Source organism: Muscardinus avellanarius, assembly GCF_963383645.1.
Source record: "Muscardinus avellanarius genome assembly, chromosome: X".
NCBI classification, from domain to species: domain Eukaryota; kingdom Metazoa; phylum Chordata; class Mammalia; order Rodentia; family Gliridae; genus Muscardinus; species Muscardinus avellanarius.
The window spans coordinates 109,013,970-109,033,823 of NC_137792.1; the positions used below are offsets into that span (position 1 = coordinate 109,013,970).

The 19,854-nt window shown below is 44.4% G+C and overlaps 1 protein-coding gene across 1 annotated transcript; it reads left to right on the forward strand.

The window, feature by feature from the left end:
- Positions 1-2,348: 2,348 nt before the first annotated feature.
- On the forward strand, positions 2,349-3,224 carry OTUD6A (OTU deubiquitinase 6A; the record flags this gene model as incomplete). The annotated part of the gene is made up of 1 exon (XM_080719595.1): positions 2,349-3,224. One exon carries the CDS (start codon positions 2,349-2,351, stop codon positions 3,222-3,224), a length of 876 nt encoding a protein of 291 aa, XP_080575721.1.
- Between the last annotated feature and the right edge of the window lie 16,630 nt (positions 3,225-19,854).

Consider the following 19,854-nt stretch of genomic DNA (forward strand, 5'->3'; position numbering starts at 1 on the left):
TAAGGATGGAATAAGCTAAAGGAAAAGATTAGAGCAAGCCAGGTATGGTGGCATACACCTATAATTCCAGCACTTGGGAAGCTGAGATGGGAGAATCACAGGTTTTCTGCCAGTCTCAGCAACTTATTGAGACCATCAGAAATTTAGTGAGACCCTGTTTCAAAATAAAAAATAAAATAGGGCTGGGGGTGTAACTCAGAGGTAAAATCCCTCTGGGTTCCATCCCCAGTATACCTCCAAAAAAAAAATTAGCTCATAGTAGGGTTACTTATGGTGGTTTTAGGCCTATGGGATTCAGCACAAGGATATTACTATTGTGAGTGGGAGTCCCACGAGTGGAGCCTCTATCCCTGGTTCGTGTATGCTCGAAAGAAAGAATTCGAGACAAGACCTCAGAGCAGTGCGTTGTGTATATTATTGCAAGCAGCAGTGTGCCCTCAAAGGAGAAGACAAGTGGATTGCAACCAAAGAGTTAGAGACTCTGGGAAATGGCATAGGCTTGTATCTGATTTTAGCTCCTGATTACTTGTAGAGATTTGAAGTCATTTGATTGACAGGGCTGAGTGGCATAACCACCCAAGCAAAGGCAGGGGGAATAAAATCATAATACTAATAATATGTTAAAAGCCTAACAATTCCTAACAATTAGGTAGGGGCCACTTTAGGTTTGTGTAGGTCCCTCTCTGCACAAGTGTGTCCAAGAGTATTCCTCTAAACACTAAAGAGAAAGTTTCAATTATTAGAAAAATAGCTTTAATCACATTTTAACCATATTTGAGCAGGATAAGATGAGGGTCTATTTAGGGTTCTGGGATGGACCCAGAGTGTAGAAATTTTTGTAGATTTTTTAAGTTTAGGGAGGGTTTTGTCTGTTTAGGGAAAGCCTGAGGTGATTTCAGAAGGTGGGAAATCTTCAAGAAATAGATATTTAATAGTATGTTTCTCAGCACTCATGCCCAGGGGGTGAAGTCCTGTAGGAAGTTTCAGCAGCATGCCTCCTGTTGCTCATGCCTAACTACCTAACAAAAATGTTTGCAAATCATATGCCCAACAAAGAAATAGCATCTAGCCAGGTCTGTTGGCACACACCTGTAATCCTAGCTACTTGGGAGGCTGAGGCAGAAAAATCACAAGATGGAGGCCAGCCTGGACAACCTAGCAAGATTGTGTCTCAAAAACAAAAAGGGATGAGGAATGTTGATGAATGGCAGAATATTTGTCCAGCATGTTTGATGTTTGAGGCCCTGGATTCCACCCTCAGTATGGGGGAGAGAAAGAGAGAGAGAGAGAGTGGGAGAGAGGGAGAGGGAGAGGGAGGGGAGAGGGAGGGGGAGAGGGAGAGGGAGAAAGGGAGGGGGGAGAGAGAGGGAGGGAGAGAGATGGGAAATTTTGACATTTAGCAACTTGGATGAATATCTACTTTCCTTATTTGTAAGAAGGGGGTGGTTTTGTCTGGGGAGCTGACCTTTTGGGGGGATTCAAGATAGGAGGGAGTAGGGTGAGAACCTATTTGAAAACCTTGAGAGTTTTTTTCAGGACTTTTATTCGGAATAATAAAAAAGAAGTCGTTTGATGAATACTGGCCATAGCGTGCTTCGTGTGCACCCTAGAGATCTCATTTTGGGACCTGAGGGCTAAGCACAAGGGGGTTTTAGGGTAGATAAATTCTCCATGAGCCAAGAGATTTGTTTATTTCTAATGAGTATCTGTTGCTTTCTTACACTGAAACAGGATGGGGGTGGATGTGAGGCATAAATTTAAGGGACTCTGTGTTCCCAGGAACATAAGAAAACAACTTTGTTCTGATACACAAAGATTAAGGGTTCACTGGTCAGGAGACCTGAAAAACTTGAGAAAGTCACATTGCTTTCTGGACACTAGGAGCAATACCAAGTTCAGGGTAAGAACACATTTAGCTGATGGTATAGTATTTTTATGTGGCTATCAAGCATGGCTTGTGCCTGCACTATGTCCAAACTTGGGAATGATTCAGTAAGAATCACTGAAAAAAAATTCTACAAGCCCAATTACTGCATACAACATGGAAAGGTGGGATCTTACAGGGGATATCTAAATGCGGTTAAAACCAGACACCACTGTTGCTAGGAGTCAACAAAGGATTATTATGGGTTTCTCAACAGCCAATCATAGTGCTAGGCGTGTCTGTGGGTGTGGCTCTGAATACCCAGTGGCCAATGACAGAGAGCCTGTGAATAGTGTGAGGGCAACCAGCCACCAAGCTGAGCAGAGCACCACAGCTAGGGCAGACAGGATCTGAGGCCTGTGGAGCTACTTGAACTTTTTAGTCTAAGCGGCGACCCGTGTTTAATGCTCACCGAGTATCAAACATGGAGGATCATCAGAGTGAACAGCAGAGGATGATCCGCCGCCACCACCGTGAGAAGAAGGAGCTCCAAGCCCGCATCCAGGCCATGAAGAACGCTGTCCCCAAGACCGACAAGAAGAAGAGAAAACAGCTGATCCTAGATGTGGCCCGCCTGGAGGCCGAGATGGAGCAGAGGCACCAGCAGGAGTTAGAGAAGTTCCAAGAGACCTTCCCCAACAGCGGCACTCTCGATACTGTCACTGAAGATCTATCCAAGATGGATCTTGAGAACCAACCACCCCGGTTCTCAAGGGCGTATAAAAGGCGGGAACGAAGGGCAGCCCTCGAGAGGGAGCGCCTTGAGAGGATCTCCGAAGCTGAGATGGAACACCTAGCCAGCTTCCGTCAGGAGGAGGAGGAGAAGCTGGCAGTCATACTGGGAGCCAAGCATCTGGAAATGAAAGATATTCCGGCAGACGGGCACTGCATGTACCGCGCCATCCAAGACCAGCTGGTGTTCGCTGTGACCGTGGAGAGCCTGCGGTACCGCACCGCCGAATACATGCAGAACCACATCGATGACTTCCTACCCTTCTTTAGCAACCCTGAGACCGGCGACCCCTACACTCGCGACGACTTCAAGAGCTACTGTGACAACATCGTGCACAGCGCATCGTGGGGAGGCCAGCTGGAGCTGAGGGCTCTGTCGCACGTCCTTCAGACCCCCATCGAAGTGGTCCAGACCAATTCGCCCATCATCGTCATCGGGGAGGAGTATAAGAAGAAGCCACTCACCCTAGTCTACCTGCACTATGCCTGCAACCTGGGCGAACACTACAACTCCGTGAAACCACTGGAGGCTGGCGCCGTTGGCGGTGCAGCCCCGCGCCTCTTTTAGCCCCTTTTAGGTGCCCCAGAGCCCCGCAGACGACATTACCTTTGCGGGGCTGCTGCTGTTGCCACTAGAGTGAAGCCACTACCATCTTGTCTCCTCATTTGGCTCAGTTTTTTCTCTGGGTTTCCCTGCTTATTCTTAATCTGTTTTACTTAAAATGCCCCTCACCACTACTGTCCCACCTTGCCCTTCTTCCCTTGCTTCCGACCTGACTTGTATCATTCGGTGGGGACAGGAGACCAATTATGTGGGAAATATCTGCCCTTACTACTGGAGGCACTTAAATTTGATAAAGGTCTAACTTCTTGCCCCTGTGGATCTTTCCTTGCCTCCCTCTCTGAATTGATCGGGTTTCAATTAACTTTGGGATAAAAATGGGTTGACCATTCTTAACTCAGGCTAAATTCAATAGAATAGCCCAGCGTCTTAATTTTCCCAAATGTCTGCCTGATTAAAAAAGAGCAGAGTTCATGTGATCAAAATGCTTTGTGAATGTCTTGCAGTGTTTTCCTGTAATAAAATACCATAAAACTGCTTTGAATTGTGTTGTTATTACGGTTAATACATATGTTGGGCTGCTCCGAAAATGTCTCCAGCTACAAACAAGAGATTACTATGGTGATTCTTTTAAACTTATGTGGCTGAGAATTTTGGTTGCTCAGTGTTCTAAACTCTGAATAATAGCCTTTATTAATCATAAAAGGTGAATGAAGCCGGACGTGGTGGCGCACTCTTGTAATCCCTGCGCTTGGGAGGCAGAGACAGGAGGATCGCGCAGATTCGAAGCCAGCGGCTGGCTTAAGAGACCCTGTTTCCAAATATAAAAAAAGTATAAATTAGGTCTGGTAGTGTAGCCTGGAGGTAGAAGGGCTTTCAGGAAAGTAGTACTACCCCCCCAAAAAAAAAGGTGAATGAAAGTACTAAATATAGAAAGCAAATTTAGTTAAACTGATAGGTTAGCAGCAGGTTATGCTAAGATGTGATAAATCTGAACTTCATTTCTTTTATTAAAGGTAAAAACATGACTACTTTGTTCAGGTTCTTGATCTCTCTAGGAACAGTTTATACTAAGATGTGAACTTAAGTGCTGGAATTAACAAGCATGTGCCACCATGCTGGGCTCCTTTATTTATTTTTGAAACAGGGTCTCACTGCATTGCAAGAGCCTCACTAAGTAGCTGAGGCTGTCCTCGAACCACAATCCTCCTGTTTCAGTCTCCCCAATGTTGGGATTACAAACATGCACTACCACACCCGGCTGATATCTTGAATTTGCAAAAAGAATAGTAAAAAATGAAATGTTTGCAGTGAGTTTTTCTTCAATTTAATCTTCAGATCTTGCATTTCATCAAGGTTACTTCAATTCATTCCAATTGTTTTAAACTGAAACATGTAAGTGAAAACACTTTATAAATAGGCAACTTGTTTAAAAATAAAAATATTTTTTAAAAAATAGTTGTTTCTCTATATTTGTGTAGCTAATCAGTTCATATGGAGTTTACATCCCAGGAACTACTTCAGCTAAGGAATTCTAGGGGTAAGAGTAAATGCAGAGGGGAACAGATGAGACTTTGGGGAGGAGAAAATCATCTGCAGTCTTGGTGGTTGACAAGAGTAAAGTGTGTAGGTAAGGATTTAGGGAAGAACTTTAATGTGAGGTGTCCTGAGCTGCTATGTCACTCAGTGAAAAACATCGTGAAATGCTTTAATTAAGGATATTTCTAGTGCCACTTTTTGTTAAGTGTTATTTTCTTTCTTTGTATGTGTGGTGCTGGGGATCGAAGCACTCTATCACTGAGCCACATCCTCAGCCTGCATTGCTATGTACAAAAAAGCACCTCCACTTTCAACACATGGCAATTACAGAGCTATATTGCATGAGGGGAAAAAGTGCCACTGGGTTTTCTTTTGAGGTGTTCCCCAAATACAAATATGGAATCTCATCAGATCACTCACGGTGTAAATGAATTTATCAGAAAAGTCTCAGCTAAGCTGGCCGTGGTGACACACACTTGTAATCCCAGTGCTTGGGAGGCTGAGACAGAAGGATCACAGGTTTGCAGACAGCTTCAGCAACTTGTGAAGCCCTCTGCAACTTAATGAGACCCTGTTTCAAAATAAAGAATACAAAATAGGGCTGAAGGTGTAGCTTGGAGGTAAAACGTTTTTGGGTTCCATTTCCAGTTCCAAAAAAAAGGAAAAAAAAAGTCTCAGCTAGCAAGCTCTCTGAGGAGGTCCTAGGTCTGGTATTAGGGTACATCTTGAGAAAGGAGCCTTTTATGGGGATGGGAATACTGCTGGGCGAGGCAGCATGGGTTAGGAAGGAAGGGGAACAAGCTGCAAGAAAAGGCATAGGCAGGGAAAGGGAGATGCAATCATCAGATGGGGCCTGGCTTGGAATAGAGGTACAAACTGAGGGTATGAGGGTAGCAGCAGCCTAGGAGGATGAATGGAGAATGACAGAAAAACTGGGAGGCTGAGGGCACAGGCTATGGAACAGAGCTTGCTGGGGAGTAAAGCATAGGTGGTAGAGAGATCATGGCTAGAAAAGACCTGCATGGGGTCTGGGAGCCACTGGGGATGTGGAAAAAGGCTAGTGAAGGGCTCTAGAAATGGAAAAGGTATTCTACTGGGGTGTGATGCATATGTTTGGGAAGGGTATCGGCCTGGCTATGGTAGGGGTTTATTGATGGACAAAGAGGTCCTGGCTGAGTAGGGGAGCATGGACCAGAAACAGGCCTGGCTGAGCAAGGATGCCTGTTTGGACAGAATTCCAGACTGTGGACAGGGACAAAGGCTGGTGAAAGACTCCTGGTAGGTAAAGTTGAACTAGCTGAGGCAGGTTGTACAGGAAGGGAAAGGGACCCTGGCTTGGGAAGGGAAGCAGGCTGGGAACTGAGCTGCATTCTGGAGAGTGTCCTGGCAGGGGTGAGATTGGGCAGATTTGGGAAGGGGACCTGGCTGGGAGGAGGAAGCTGGCTGAAGAATAGAGATTAGGCAGCAGAAGGGGTTCTTGCTGGGGAATTGGGCCTGATGGGAAAGAGAGCATAACTGCATAGGAAAGGGGGCTGGGCAGGGAGAGAGACACTGGCTGCATGAGGAAGAACAGGCTAGTGAAAGACCAACTGCTTGAGTCAAGAGGCCAGACTGGAAGGGTGCAGCAGTTCACGAAGTTGCCTGTGGCTGTTGAAGGAGCAAACAACTGGGGTAAGTGTCCTGGTCCGATGAAGGACACTTGCTGAGGAAAGGGGTCTGGAAGAAGGGGCCTTCCTGGGAAAAGAGGCATTGGTTAGGGAATAGGGTTTGCCTGGAGGAGGGGAATAGGATAAAGGAGGGGGCCTGACTGGTAAAAGAGCCACCCGGCTTAGAGCATTGGAGCAAGCTGGGATGGTGACATGACTTGGGAAGGTGAGGCTGGCCCGGGAGGGAGGCATAGGCAGCAGAGGGGCAATCAGGCCTTGATGGGGAAGGAGGCCTAGCTGGGCAGTGTGACAGGCTGAAAAAGGCCCTATGATGTGGAAGGTCATGGAAGGAGAAGGGAGCCTAGCTGGGACTGGAGGATGTCTGGGCATGCAGGCTTAGGGATGCGGGGACAAGCTCAAGAAGGGGGTCCTAGCATGGTAAGGAGTCAGAGGAAGGGGCAGGTCTGTGGATAGGGATACAGAGAAGGAAACCTGGCTGGGAAGCCAATCATAAAAAGGTTGGGTGGAAGGATGATTAGAGAAGAAGGAACCAAATGGTTAAGGGAAGGAGGACTAACTCCTGAGAAAAGCTAGGAGCCGAAGGATGAGAAAGATGTCCTGGCTGTTAAAAGGGGGAAAGGTCCCTGGCTGAGGGAGGGCCACAGGCAGTCAAACAGAAGCCAGGCTAGGGAGAGACACTGGCCCAGAAAAGAGACCAAAGACAAAGCAAACATGAGCTGGAGAGAAAGGCACAGACTGGGGAGGAGGGCCTTGCTGTGAAGGGGCCTGAATGTGGGGAAGTTTCAGCCCTTGCAAGGGGAGCAGAGGCTTGAAGGTTGGCACAAGATGAGTAAGGGACACTGGGGGAGGGTGATGTTGGGAGGGTGAGAAGACTCCTGCTGGGAAATGTTGCCTGACTGAATAGGGATTCTGGCAGGGGAAGAAGCTGCAGAGGGAGGTGTAGGCTGGGAAAGGGAACCTGCCAGTGGGAGAGGTGTGAATGCTTAGAACAACATGGGCTATAGAAGCCTTACTAGGCAGGTTAATAGACCTGGTTGGAAGAGGGGGCCCCACAAGTCCAGAAAGACTGCTAGGGATGGCATCAGCCCAGCTCTAGACGGATCCTGGCTGAGGGAGAGCACACAGATGAGGAAGGGGGGTTAACTGAGGAGGAGAGGGCACAGGAGAGGGATGTAGGCCTGACTGGGTAAGGGGACACAGACCAGGAAAGGGAAATCAAGTGGGGTCAAGGAGCAAGTGTCAGGGCCCACTCGGCTGGACCGAGATGGCACCCAGGCTTGTTGCCAGCGTGGACTCAAGATGGTGCCTAGGCTTGCAGCCAAGTCATGAGACTCACAAGATGGACGTCTCCTTGAGCATGCGCAGTGTGCCATGCTACGTGCCTGCAGAATGATCAGTGACGCAGCACCTCGTGCTATCACCAGCCTGCCTATGAGAGAGTCAGAAATGTGCATGCCCTAGCTGTGGGAAACTTGGGGTTGGTAGGGAATAGAGGGAGGGATTATGATGCTGATATATATTGTGCTTGATGTACGCATTGAGGGACATATTATTAGCAGACATATTGAGACATATTAGAAGAAAAATTAAGGATCCATTAAAGAAGAATTCATATTTCAGCTGAAGAGGTGTCTGTGTCGTTCTCTAAGCCCCTGCGGGTCAGAGTCTTAGGGGACGATAAGCAAGCCTTCCTGAAAACATGGATGTGGGTGAAAGGAACCCCGCCAGAGAAGGAGCCCTGGCTGGGGTAGAGTTCCTGTATGGTTAAGACAATAAGGCTAGTGGCAGGAGTTCAAGATAGGATAGGCTACCTGCTTGTCAAAAGGGCCTGCCTGTCAGGGGTCACAGGCCAAGAGGGGTAACAGATTGGGTAGGGGGCTGAGTAGGATTGCTGCAGAAGAGGGTACTTGCTGTGGAATGTGGCCTGGCAGGGGAAGTAGGTATCGTTGGGTATAGGCAAAGCCTGCTTAGCAAGGGAGGAGAACCAGGCTGGAAATGTGGCTGTGGCTATGATTGGGAAAGGAGACTTGCTTGGGAAGAAGGCATTAATGGCTGAAAAGTGAAGGGGACTAGCTGAGAAAGCAAGCACAGGTAGGTTAAGAGCTCCTGGCTGGGTTGGAGAGGAAAACAGGCTGAAAGGGGCCTAATTGATGTAAGATATAAGTTGACCTAGAATAAAAAAGGGATTCCTGTCTTTAAAGGAAGAAGAGCTCGAGAGTAGTGCCTGGCAAGAAGAGGAAACACGTGCTAGCTCAGGAGTTCTAGGGGCTGTCAACCCCTAAGCTGTGGGGGTGGCTGGCGATGAGGCATTGCTGTAAAAAGAAGGGTAAACTGGCTGCAAATGGGGGCATAAGCCCTGCAGGGGCCCAAACTGGAGAAGAGAGCATAGGCTGGTGAAGAAGGTACTGCCTAGATAACATGGGCCTTGCTAGGGGAGTGGTGCTATTGCTGCCCAACAACAGCAAGTGACAGATGCCAGTCACCAAAGACAGTAAAGTCTCATATTAGAAGCTTGTCCCTGAATACAAGAGAAATGACTTGTCTATCTGAACCTGTTCTCAAGCCATTCCATTGGTTATGCCTTTGGCAGGAGGGAGAGGGAAGCATTAGCTCAGGCCAGATCCTTACCATGCCCAGGGCAAAAATCAAGAGAAGACTTTCAGTGAATGATCTGGAAGGGCATGAAGGATTTTGCAGGCTGTTCCATTCTGTGACAGTGACTTCAGTCAATAAGAACAGCAAGTGTTATCGGCAACAAAAGTCATGGTTCACTGTTGTCAAAGGGATCCTCTTCCAGGAGTAACTTTCGCTCTCAATGTTTTTCTTTTGCTCATTATCATACTCTCTATGTTTTTGCCATAGGAACTAAACATGAGGTATCTGTTGTGTGCAGATTTTAGGCTCGTGAGTCAGACATGTGAGTTTCAACCTCAACTTATCTTCCCTCAGATAAGTCAATTTTTCTGAGCCTCAATTTCCGCAGTGATAACATGGGGTGATAAATGCTCATCTTAGATATAACTCATGAGGATTTTAAGAGCATTAAATGAAAATACAGGTAAAGTGCCTAATATGTAAATGCCCAGGAAATGGTAACTACTAGTATTAGTTTCTATCTAGGTTCCCCAAAACATAACAGTATCAGCTCTGGCAGCAGTCACTCCTTCACTTTGTCGATGATGACTTTCAAGACCACTTGGCATCTTCCCATAGGTCCTCCAGAGCAAACAGAACTCCTAGAGCTGTCTGCCTCAGCTGTTTCCATCAGAATTTCTGGGGTTAACCCAACCTGCCCTCTGGGGACAAAATAACCTTCATGCAGGGACTCTTCAGGCCAGAGTATCTTCCAGACTTTTTCTACACGAACACACTAAACTCACATGTTTTAAAAAACAAGACCAGTACCATTCTATTAAAATTGCTTTGGGTCATACATGGTGGTGTAGGTCTGTAACCCCAGCACTTGGGAGGTTGAGACAGGATGATCGCAGGTTCACAGCTAGCCTCAGCAACTTAGCAAGATTCTCAGCAACTTAACAGGACCCTGCTTCAAAATAAAAAGGACTTAAGAGTGTAACTCAGAGGTAGAATGTGTCTGGGTTCAGGCCCTAGGACCAAAAAGTAAAAGAAAATAAAATTGATTTTTTAAAAACTTAACAATACATTATAAGCATTTTCTCTGTGTCCTTAAACAGTCCCCAATATGGTGATTTTAATGCCTGCATTGTAGCCAATGAATGTGCCATAATTTATTTATCCAATTCTATTCTTGGACATTTAGATTGCTTTCAATTTCTCACGACTATAAATATGCAACTGTAATATCCTTGTAGTGAATATTTGTCTATATTTTCTCATGATTTCCTTTTGATAAGATTTCTAGAGGTGGTCCAGGTCAAAAGAAGATGCTTTTAATACTACTGGGAAATTGCCCTCCAGAAAAATTGTAGCAATTTGCACCCCCAATGTCTGAGTGTTATTTTCCCATATAGTGCCTGACATTGAAAGTTACTATCTTTGCTAATCTTTTAAGTGAAAAATGTTGTATAAGTTGACCCTTCCTCAATTTCTAATGAGATAACACATTCTTTTGTGTATTTATTGTCATTTTTGTTTGATTCCTACACAAATATTTCTTAATTTATTGCCTCCTCCTAAATTTTGCTTTATTTGCTATGGATCTTCATCTTTTTTTGGTGTTTTTTTTAGTCTCACTGTATTAATGAAACTGGCCACTTGTTACTTAGATATTATTTATTTATGGTACCAGGGATTTAATACAGGGGCATTCTAACTCCTAGCTATACCCCCAACCCTTTTTTTTAAATTTAGAAACAAGATCTCACTAAATTGCTGAGAATATTGCTAAGAGACTGGCCTCAGATCTGTGATCCTCTCATCTTAGCCTCCCAAGTATTATGGTGGGCTCATTTAGATTTTGTGTGTGTGTGTGTGTGGTACCGGGAAAGGAACCCAGGGGCATTGTACCTTTGAGCTACACCTCCAGCCCTAGATTTTAGCCTTTTTTATTTTTTTTTAATTTTTATTGGTGCACTGTATTCATACATCATAGTGGGATACAAACTTTTGTAGACATACATGCACACATCACCCAGTCAGCCCCTACCCGATCCCCACCCCATTCTCTCCTCATCCCTCCTTCCCATGCTTGGCTTACTGGTTGACATCTAGTATTATAGCAATTTATCCAAAATTAAAAATGATAATCTCACATAACAGTTTCATTTGTCTGATACCAAGCTTTTGATGACTTAAGGATAACATTTCAATATTTCTTTTTGCTTTCTTTCTTTCTTTTTTGTTTCACATTTTATTTTATTTATTTTTTAATTAATTTATTTTTTAAATTGGTGCATTGTAGTCATATATCAATCACATTGGAGTACAAGACTTGAGAGGATATACAAGCACACATCATCCAATTAGCCCTCCTCCAGCCCCCATCCCATTCCCTCCCCCTCCCTTGATCCCATGCTTGTTTGGTGATTAACTTTGATACATTTGTTTATGCACCTCCTGCGTTTTAAAGAGGCTCTGTCTCCCACTATTCCATACCCTCTGATTGGTCACATTAGTTGCTTCACTATAGGGCCCTTTCTATAGCTCAACCTCTTCCTGTTGCCCCTTTCCTCCTAGTTATTGCTGATTAGGGGAAGCGTCTGATTTATATTTTCTGTGATATTTCTCTGTACATGCCACGTTGCAAGTACTGATCCCACTCTTGACGGCCCCAGTAGTGGCCTGGCTACCCGGTGGACTGATCCAGACCTTGCTGGCTCAAGCAGCGGCCTTGCCTCATGGGAGGCCCCGATTCTGGTCTCGCTGGCCCCCACACCGGCCTAACCCCTCAGCTGGCTTCGGTCCCAGCCTTGGAGGCCGCAGGAGTGGCCTTGCCTCACAGCAGGCTCCGATGCTGGTCATTGGCCCCTGCACCGGTCTAACCCCTCGGCAGGCTCTTGTCCTGGCCTCGGAGGCCCCAGTACCGGCCTTGCCTCAAGGCAGGCTCCGATGCCGGCCTCGCTGGCCCCAGCACCGGCCTAACCCCTCGGCAGGCTCCGATCCCGGCCTCGGAGGCCCCAGCACTGGTCATGCCTCAAGGCAGGCTCCGATGCCGGCCTCGCTGGCCCCAGCACCGGCCTAACCCCTCGGCAAGCTCTTATCCTGGCCTTGGAGGCCCCAGTACCGGCCTTGCCTCACGGCAGGCTCCGCTGCCAGCCTCGCTGGCCCCAGCACCGGCCTAACCCCTCAGCAGGCTCTTATCCTGGCCTAGAGGCCCCAGTACCGGCCTTGCCTCAAGGCAGGCTCCGATGCCGGCCTCACTGGCCCCAGCACTGGCCTAACCCCTCGGCAGGCTCTTATCCTGGCCTCGGAGGCCCCAGTACCGGCCTTGCCTCACGGCAGGCTCCGATGCCGGCCTCGCTGGCCCCAGCACCGGCCTAACCCCTCGGCAGGCTCTTATCCTGGCCTCGAGGCCCCAGTACCGGCCTTGCCTCAAGGCAGGCTCCGATGCCGGCCTCGCTGGCCCCAGCACCGGCCTAACCCCTCGGCAGGCTCTTATCCTGGCCTCGGAGGCCCCAGTACCGGCCTTGCTTCACGGCAGGCTCCGATGCCGGCCTCGCTGGCCCCAGCACCGGCCTAACCCCACGGCATGCTCCGATCCCGGTCTCGGAGGCCCCAGCACTGGTCATGCCTCACGGCAGGCTCGGCTGCCGGCCTCGTTGGCCCCAGCACCGGCCTAACCCCTCGGCAAGCTCTTATTCTGGCCTTGGAGGCCCCAGTACCGGCCTTGCCTCACGGCAGGCTCCGATGCCGGCCTCGCTAGCCCCAGCACCGGCCTAACCCCTCAGCAGGCTCTTATTTTGCTTTCTTTCTTACCAGAGAATATTTTTTTCTATTTTTTAGGTGAAACTATCATATGTTATATATTTATTTTTCAGAAAAAAAATCTATCCTAATATGGAATATGGATTCTAGATACCCAAAACGATCTTGAAAAAGAACAAAGCTAGAAGATATATATTTTCTGATTTCAAACCATATAAAGCTACAATAATTGAAACAGTGTAGTACTGTTCTAAAGGCAGATATATAAACCATTGGTGTTAAATACAAGCCTAGAGCTAAATTCTTCCCTATATTGTCAAGTTATTTTTGACAAGATTTCCACGAACATTTGGTGGTGGAAATAATAATCTTTTAACTAGATATTGTTGAAAAATAATAATTACATGGAAAAGAATAAAATTGGACCCTTATCTAATCCCATATACAAGTATTAACTCAAAATAGATAAAAAACCTAAATATAAATCTTAAAACTATAAACTTTTAGAAGAAAATCTGGGTCATAAAACCTCACAACATTGAAATTGGCAGTGATTTCTTGGATATGATTTCAATGTCACAGGCAACAGAAGAGTATACAAACTCCCTAAAAAATAAAAAATATTGTATATCCAAAGACAATGTAAAGAGAGTTAAAAGTTACTAATAGAATTGGATAAATATTTCCAAATGCTATATCTGAAGGTATATTAATATTCCAACTAGAAATCCAAAAAATTAACAACAATAAAGGCAAACAATACCCTTTAGAGATAGGGAAAAGACTAACATAAATAATGAATCTCCACAGATAACCAATCTTAGTTGTCTGTTGGATGGAAAATCTTGTTTCTCTAGTTCTGGAGTGTGTTACCTATTTCTTCTTTGTAGTTAGTCTCTTTGAGTATTTTCTCTAGTGCTGGTTTTGAAGACATAAATTCCTTCAGTTTCTGTTTGTCATGGAAGCTTCTTATTTCCCATCTAATTTGATAGAAAGTTTTGCTGGGTAGGAAATTTTTGGCTGGAAGTTGTTTTCTTTCAGAGTTTGGAATATGTTACTCCAAGCCCTTCTGGCTCTCATGACTTGGTTTGGGAAGTCTGGAGTGATTCTAATTGGTTTGTCTCTGAATGTCACTTGGCCCTTTGTTTTTGTTGCCTTTAAGATTCTCTGCTTGGCTTCCACATTGGTCATTTTGACAATTATGTGGCGTGGGGATTCTTCTCTGATCCTGTCTAAAGGGAGTTCTATAAGTTTCCTGGATCTGTGTATCAACCTCTTGCTCTTTGTTTGGAAAATTTTCTGCTATTACTTCCTTGAAGAGATTGTTGATCCCTTTGGTTTCACTTTCTTTTCCCTCCTCTATTCCAATTATTCTTAGGTTAGCTCTCTTAAGATGGGCCCATATTTCTTCAATGTCAGATTCCTGCTGTTGGATATTTTTTTCTAGATTAGAAACTATGCATTCGTTTTTGGAATGATCATCTTCTAAGAGCGAGATTCTGTTCTCCATGTGGTCTAATCGGTTGTTTGTGCTTTGAATTGAGGCCTTTACTTCATTAATTGTATCCTTTATCTCTTTTTGCCTCTCTGAATTCTTTTCGAAGCACCTCTATTATTTCTACAGTTATTTTCCTGATTTGATCTTCTAGAAATCTCTGATATTCTGTTTTATCGGGTTCTGATGTTGTGGGGTTGTGGGCATTCATTGCTCCAGTGTTATTCCTCTTTCCTATGATTTCGGAAGTTTGTGCCTTCTCTGGGTTCTTCCCTGGGTCACTACGGCTTCACTTAAGGTGTTCTGGATCTCTAGTGTATAGTATCTCAGACCCCACTACTCCTTTACTGGGTTGTATCACAGAGTCTCCGACCCAGGGAGTCGATAGAGGCTGCTTTAAACTATGGGGGTGCCAGGTTGCACGTTCTCCTATGGTGTGATATCTCTGCCACCGCCCCTCCCCCACTGGGTCAAGTCCCAGGGAGTACAGTACTGGGATTTCTCCTCTGTGGCCCGCAATTTGACTCACTGTTCTTGAGTTCGCAGATGTAGGTGTACTGGACTCAGTGAATTTGCTGCTGCTGCCGTCAGTGGCAATATGGTGCCGTTGCTACGTCCTCGGCCGTGAGGCTGGCATATTTCTTCTTGGTTTTGAGTTCCACTCTGAGTCCCTGCAGCGTGTGCTGAGCTCAGCCATTGGGAGCTTTAGATGCTCCCTGCGCTGAAAAATCCCACCTGGCTGTTCCACCGCAGCTCACCTCGGCTTGCTGTAGCTGTCCGGTGAACTCGCTTCTGCCGCTGGCAGTATGGCGCTGCTGCCGCGTCCTCGGGCGTGAGGCCGGTGTATCTCCTCTGTGGCTCTGAGCTCTGTTTTCAGTCCGCTTTCTCTCTGGAGCCTGGTGATTTTTTTTGTTTCTCTGGTGGTGGTATTTTCTGTCTATGAAAGGCGCTGCTTTTGTGGTAATGGAGATTGGTTGTTAGCGGGGCTCTTAAGCCCCGCTTTTCTCGGTCGCCATCTTCCCGGAAGTCAATTTCTAGCCTTTTTATATTTTGAAACGGGGTCTCACTGAGTTTCAAAGGGCCGTGCTAAGTAGCTGAGGCTGTCTGCGAACCACGATCCTCTGGTCTCTGCCTCCTGAATGCTGGGATTACTAGCATGTGCCACCACGCCCATTTAGATTTGACTCATTTAGATATTTTTATTTGTATTTATTTATTTAGGTAGTTAGTTAGTTATTTTTATTTTGGTGATACTTGGGGTGAAACCCAGGGGCTTTTGTACCTTCGGGCTATACTCCCAGACCTATTTTATATTTTATTTGGAAACAGGGTCTTACTAAATTGCTGAGAGCCTCACTAAGTAGCTGAGGCTGGCTTTGAACCTGTGCGATCCTCCTGTCTCAGTCTCCCAAGAGCTGGGATTACAAGAGTGCGCCACCACACCTGGCTTCATTTAGATATTTTTATAGTATATTCCACATAATAAATATTGTACACTACAAATTACACAATGTTCTTCTTTGGAGGATGTTCATAGAATTGTTTGTCAAAGCAAAAATCTAGATACAATACAAATACTATGAGTAAAGAATAACTTAATAAATTTTATCATATTTGCATGAATTATTACCTCTAGGGAGAGAGACAGAAAATGGTGTGTGAAAGACAATAAATATTTTTTGGTGCAAGTCCAGGGCCTTCTGCTAGGCAAGTACTTCATTGTTGAACTACCAGCACTAGCTTTCTCCTTTTTATTGAAAATAAATGACATACATTTAAACTGTACTTGGTGCCCACTCTCCTCCACTCCCGTTTTCCCTTCTCCCCTCCCAACAATGAGTGTCCAGGGTAACCATGCTATATTCATACTTTTACACATATTTGGATGTAGCCCTTCATTAATCCACAATCTAATTATATCCTCTACCTTACCTGACTCCTGCACCCGTCACCCTAGCTTTCACTTTTAAACAATATGATTTTATACTGTATAGTTTGAATTGTGGTGAAATATATATAACATAAAATTTATCATTTTATCTATTGTAGTTACTTTTGGTTGGACTTCAATGTGTTGTTTTTCCTTTTTATGTAGTTTGATATGGAAAGCAGTCTCTTGAAGGAAATCTCCAATTTCACTGGGAATCCTTGTCCTTAGTATCCAGTGGAGAAATCCTACATAATTACTTTCTTAAATCAGTGTCAAAATGTCTCTTTTCTTATGAGAGATGCCCCTATGGCCCCAAGGTGGGCCAAATGGAGAAGCTGCCCACTATTTTTCCAATTTTACCCTTGCTACATGGAAGCTCTGGGGCACATGGAAATATGACCATTCTCTCTGCCTTAACGTGTGGTGTGTGTGTGTGTGTGTGTGTGTGTGTGTATTATTACTGGGAATTGATTCCAAAGATATTCTACCTGTGAGCTACACTCCCAGCACTATTTTATTTATTTATTTATTTTGGAATACTGGGGATGGAACACAAGGGCATTCTACCTCCTAGCAACAATGCCAGCCCTGTTTTATATTCTTTTTTTTTTTTTTTTTTTGGTGGTACTGGGGTTCCTGGAAACCCTTTTAGCTCCAGGCTACACTCCCAGACCTATTTTTATACTTTTTATTTGGAAACAGGGTCTCTTAAGACAGCACGGCTGGCTTCAAACCTGGGAGATCCTCCTGTCTCCGCCTCCCTAGCCCGGGGATTACAAGGGTGCACCACCACGCCAGGCTTATTCTTTATTTTGAAACAGGGTCTTATTGAGTTGCAAAGGGCCTCACTACCTCACTAAGTAGCTGAGGCTGTCAGTGAACTGTGATCCTCCTGTCTCAGCCTCCTGAATTCCAGGATCACAAGTGTGCACCACCATGCCTGGCTTATTTTATTTTGAAAAAAGGTGTTACTAAATTGCTGAGGGCCTCGCTAAGTTGCTAAGGCTGGCCTTGAACCTGTGATCCTTCTGACCCAGCCTCCAAAGTACTGGGATTATAGGCATGTGCCACCAATTTCATTTATTTATTTTGCAATACTGGGAATGGAACCCAGGGGCATTCTACCTCTGAGCTACACTTCCAGCACTAATTTTTATTCTTTATTTTGAAACAGAGTCTCAGTAAGTTGTAGACGGCCTCACTAAGTAGTTGAGGCCATGAACCTGTAATCATTCTGTCTCAGCCTCCCAAGTACTGGGATTACAAGCATGCACCACCATGCCCAACACCAATTTTTATTTTAAAATTTTTAACTAATTAATTAATCAATTAATTAATTCTTGCAGTCTTGGGACTGAACCCAGGGTCATTCTGTCTCCAAGCTATACTCCCAGCTCTACTCTATATTTGATTTGGAAACATGGTCTCCCTAAGTTGTTATGAGCCTCGCTAAATTGCCAAGGTGTGCTTCAAACTTTTCATCCTCCTGTCTCAGCCTCCCAAGTACTGGGATTACAAAGGCATGTGCCACCATGCCTGGTTTAATTTTACTTATTTTTAAGTATATAGTTCAATGGCATTAAGTTCATTCGCATTGTTTTTGCAACCATCTCCACCATGCATCTACAAAATTTTCTCATCTTCCCAAACTGAATACATATTTTGTTATTGTTTTAAGACAATAAACTTCTATGCTTAAGTGATCCTCTAGCTTCAGCCTCCTGAGTAGCTCGACTCCAGGTGTGCACCATGGCACCAGGCTTCCATATTCATTAATCACTAACTTCCTGTTTTTCCTTCCCCTAATCCCTGGAAAATAACATTGCACATTCTGGTTTTGTGAATTTGACTACTTTGGGTGCCTCATACAGCATTTGTCCTTCTGTGTCTGCCTTAATTAGCCCACTATTGTGAAGGTTTATCTGTGTTATAGTGTAGGGGAGGGAGAGTTCCCCTCTAACCCCTTAGTGGAATATAGGAACCAAATTAATACAAGGCTGACTAAGAAGACAAGTAGCCAGGCATGCTTGTAATCCCAGTACTTGGGAGACTGAGACAGAAGAATCACAAGTTCAAGGACAATCTCAGAAAACAGTGAAACTCTTAATAACCTAGAGAGACCCTGTTTCCAAATAAAAATAAAATGAGGCTGGAAATGTAGCCTGGAGGCAGAATGCCACTGGGTTCAATCCCCAATATCTGTCTGTCTGTCTGTCTCTCTCTGTCTCTCTCTGAGAAAGAGAGAGAGAGAGAGAGAGAGAGAGAGAGAGAGAGAGAGAGGAGAGAGAGAGAAGAGAGAGAGAAGAGAGAGAGAAGAGAGAGAGAGAGAGAGAGAGAGAGAGAGAGAGAGAAGCATACAAGTTTTCTTATACTTGCATGTACGTAGGGATCTTCACAAAATAATGAATTCCAAAAAATAAGCAAAGCAATATGCCTTTATATATTTTAAACAAAAAACACTAAATTTGTGAAGGAATAACTGGACAAATGGATCTATAGACTAGGATAATTCTAAGGATATCATTAAGAGATGTATGGGGGATTGTAAAAGCAAGAGGAAAGTGTTACCCCAGTTAGTATATTTATTCAGGTTATTACAGCTGAATTACCAGGGTCAGGTGATTAAGCTATTTTCCCACCTTTGGGGTGGTCACCACTCCCCAGTTAATTTTGATGACATGCTGCCTGTGGAAAAATACATGTTTAATGGTCTTTTCTGCAGTTATAGTTCCTCAGGTGATTTTAGTTAAAATAATCTTTATTCCAATACACCATATTTTGAGATGACGAATCTTTAACACCTTCAGTAGCATGTATCAAATATCCTCCTTTTTAAAGGCGAATAATATTGTTAGGTATCTATACCGTGTTTATTTGTTTTATGGTTGAATTTTAAAATTTCTATGTATTAATAAAAAATAGGAAAATGGTTTTTAAAAACTGGGACAGTCACCTTTCCTTTTTGCTCTAAAATACTTAAATAGCTTCTTGAAAGTTGAAATAATCCATTCAGTTGTGAAAATGGACCTGGGCCCTTTTGAAGTGAGTCTCTTTGACAGGTGTAATTCTTCAAAGTAAAACTATGCAAAATAAAAACAATCATAATCCATCCCAAATATATAGGAACAAAAATCAAAGACCAACAAATCAGGAGGAAAAGTGTAAAGGTGACAATTTTCTCATCTCTTATAGGGTAAATCAGAGATAATATTTCACTTTTGAAGTTGAAATATTGCGAATTATAGGCTTATGCATGGTGCTTAACATCATAAAAATAACCACCAGTAGAACTAAAAACAGAGTGTCTAACCTCTCATTTAGAATATTTTTTTAAAAAAACAAAAGAAAACCAAGCCCTTGGAGCAACCGATAGAAAACCAAGGTAACAGAAAATGATTTACTAGTCCTCTGTAAAAAAGGAGAACTTATGCTGTGCATTTTTCTCTTGGTTTTTGCATATTTAATTTGGTTTAAATTATTTTGTATAGGGCGATAATGTGATTGTGGTCTATGCCTAGGTTTAGAAAGAAGATTCTTTCATTTTTTTAGTTCCTTTTCATTTCAGTGGGTCTTGCCCAGAGGAATTATCAAATATACATTTACCATTAAGCCTCATCTTCGCTGTACATCAGAAAAATATCTCCTAAATATGTTTATTGT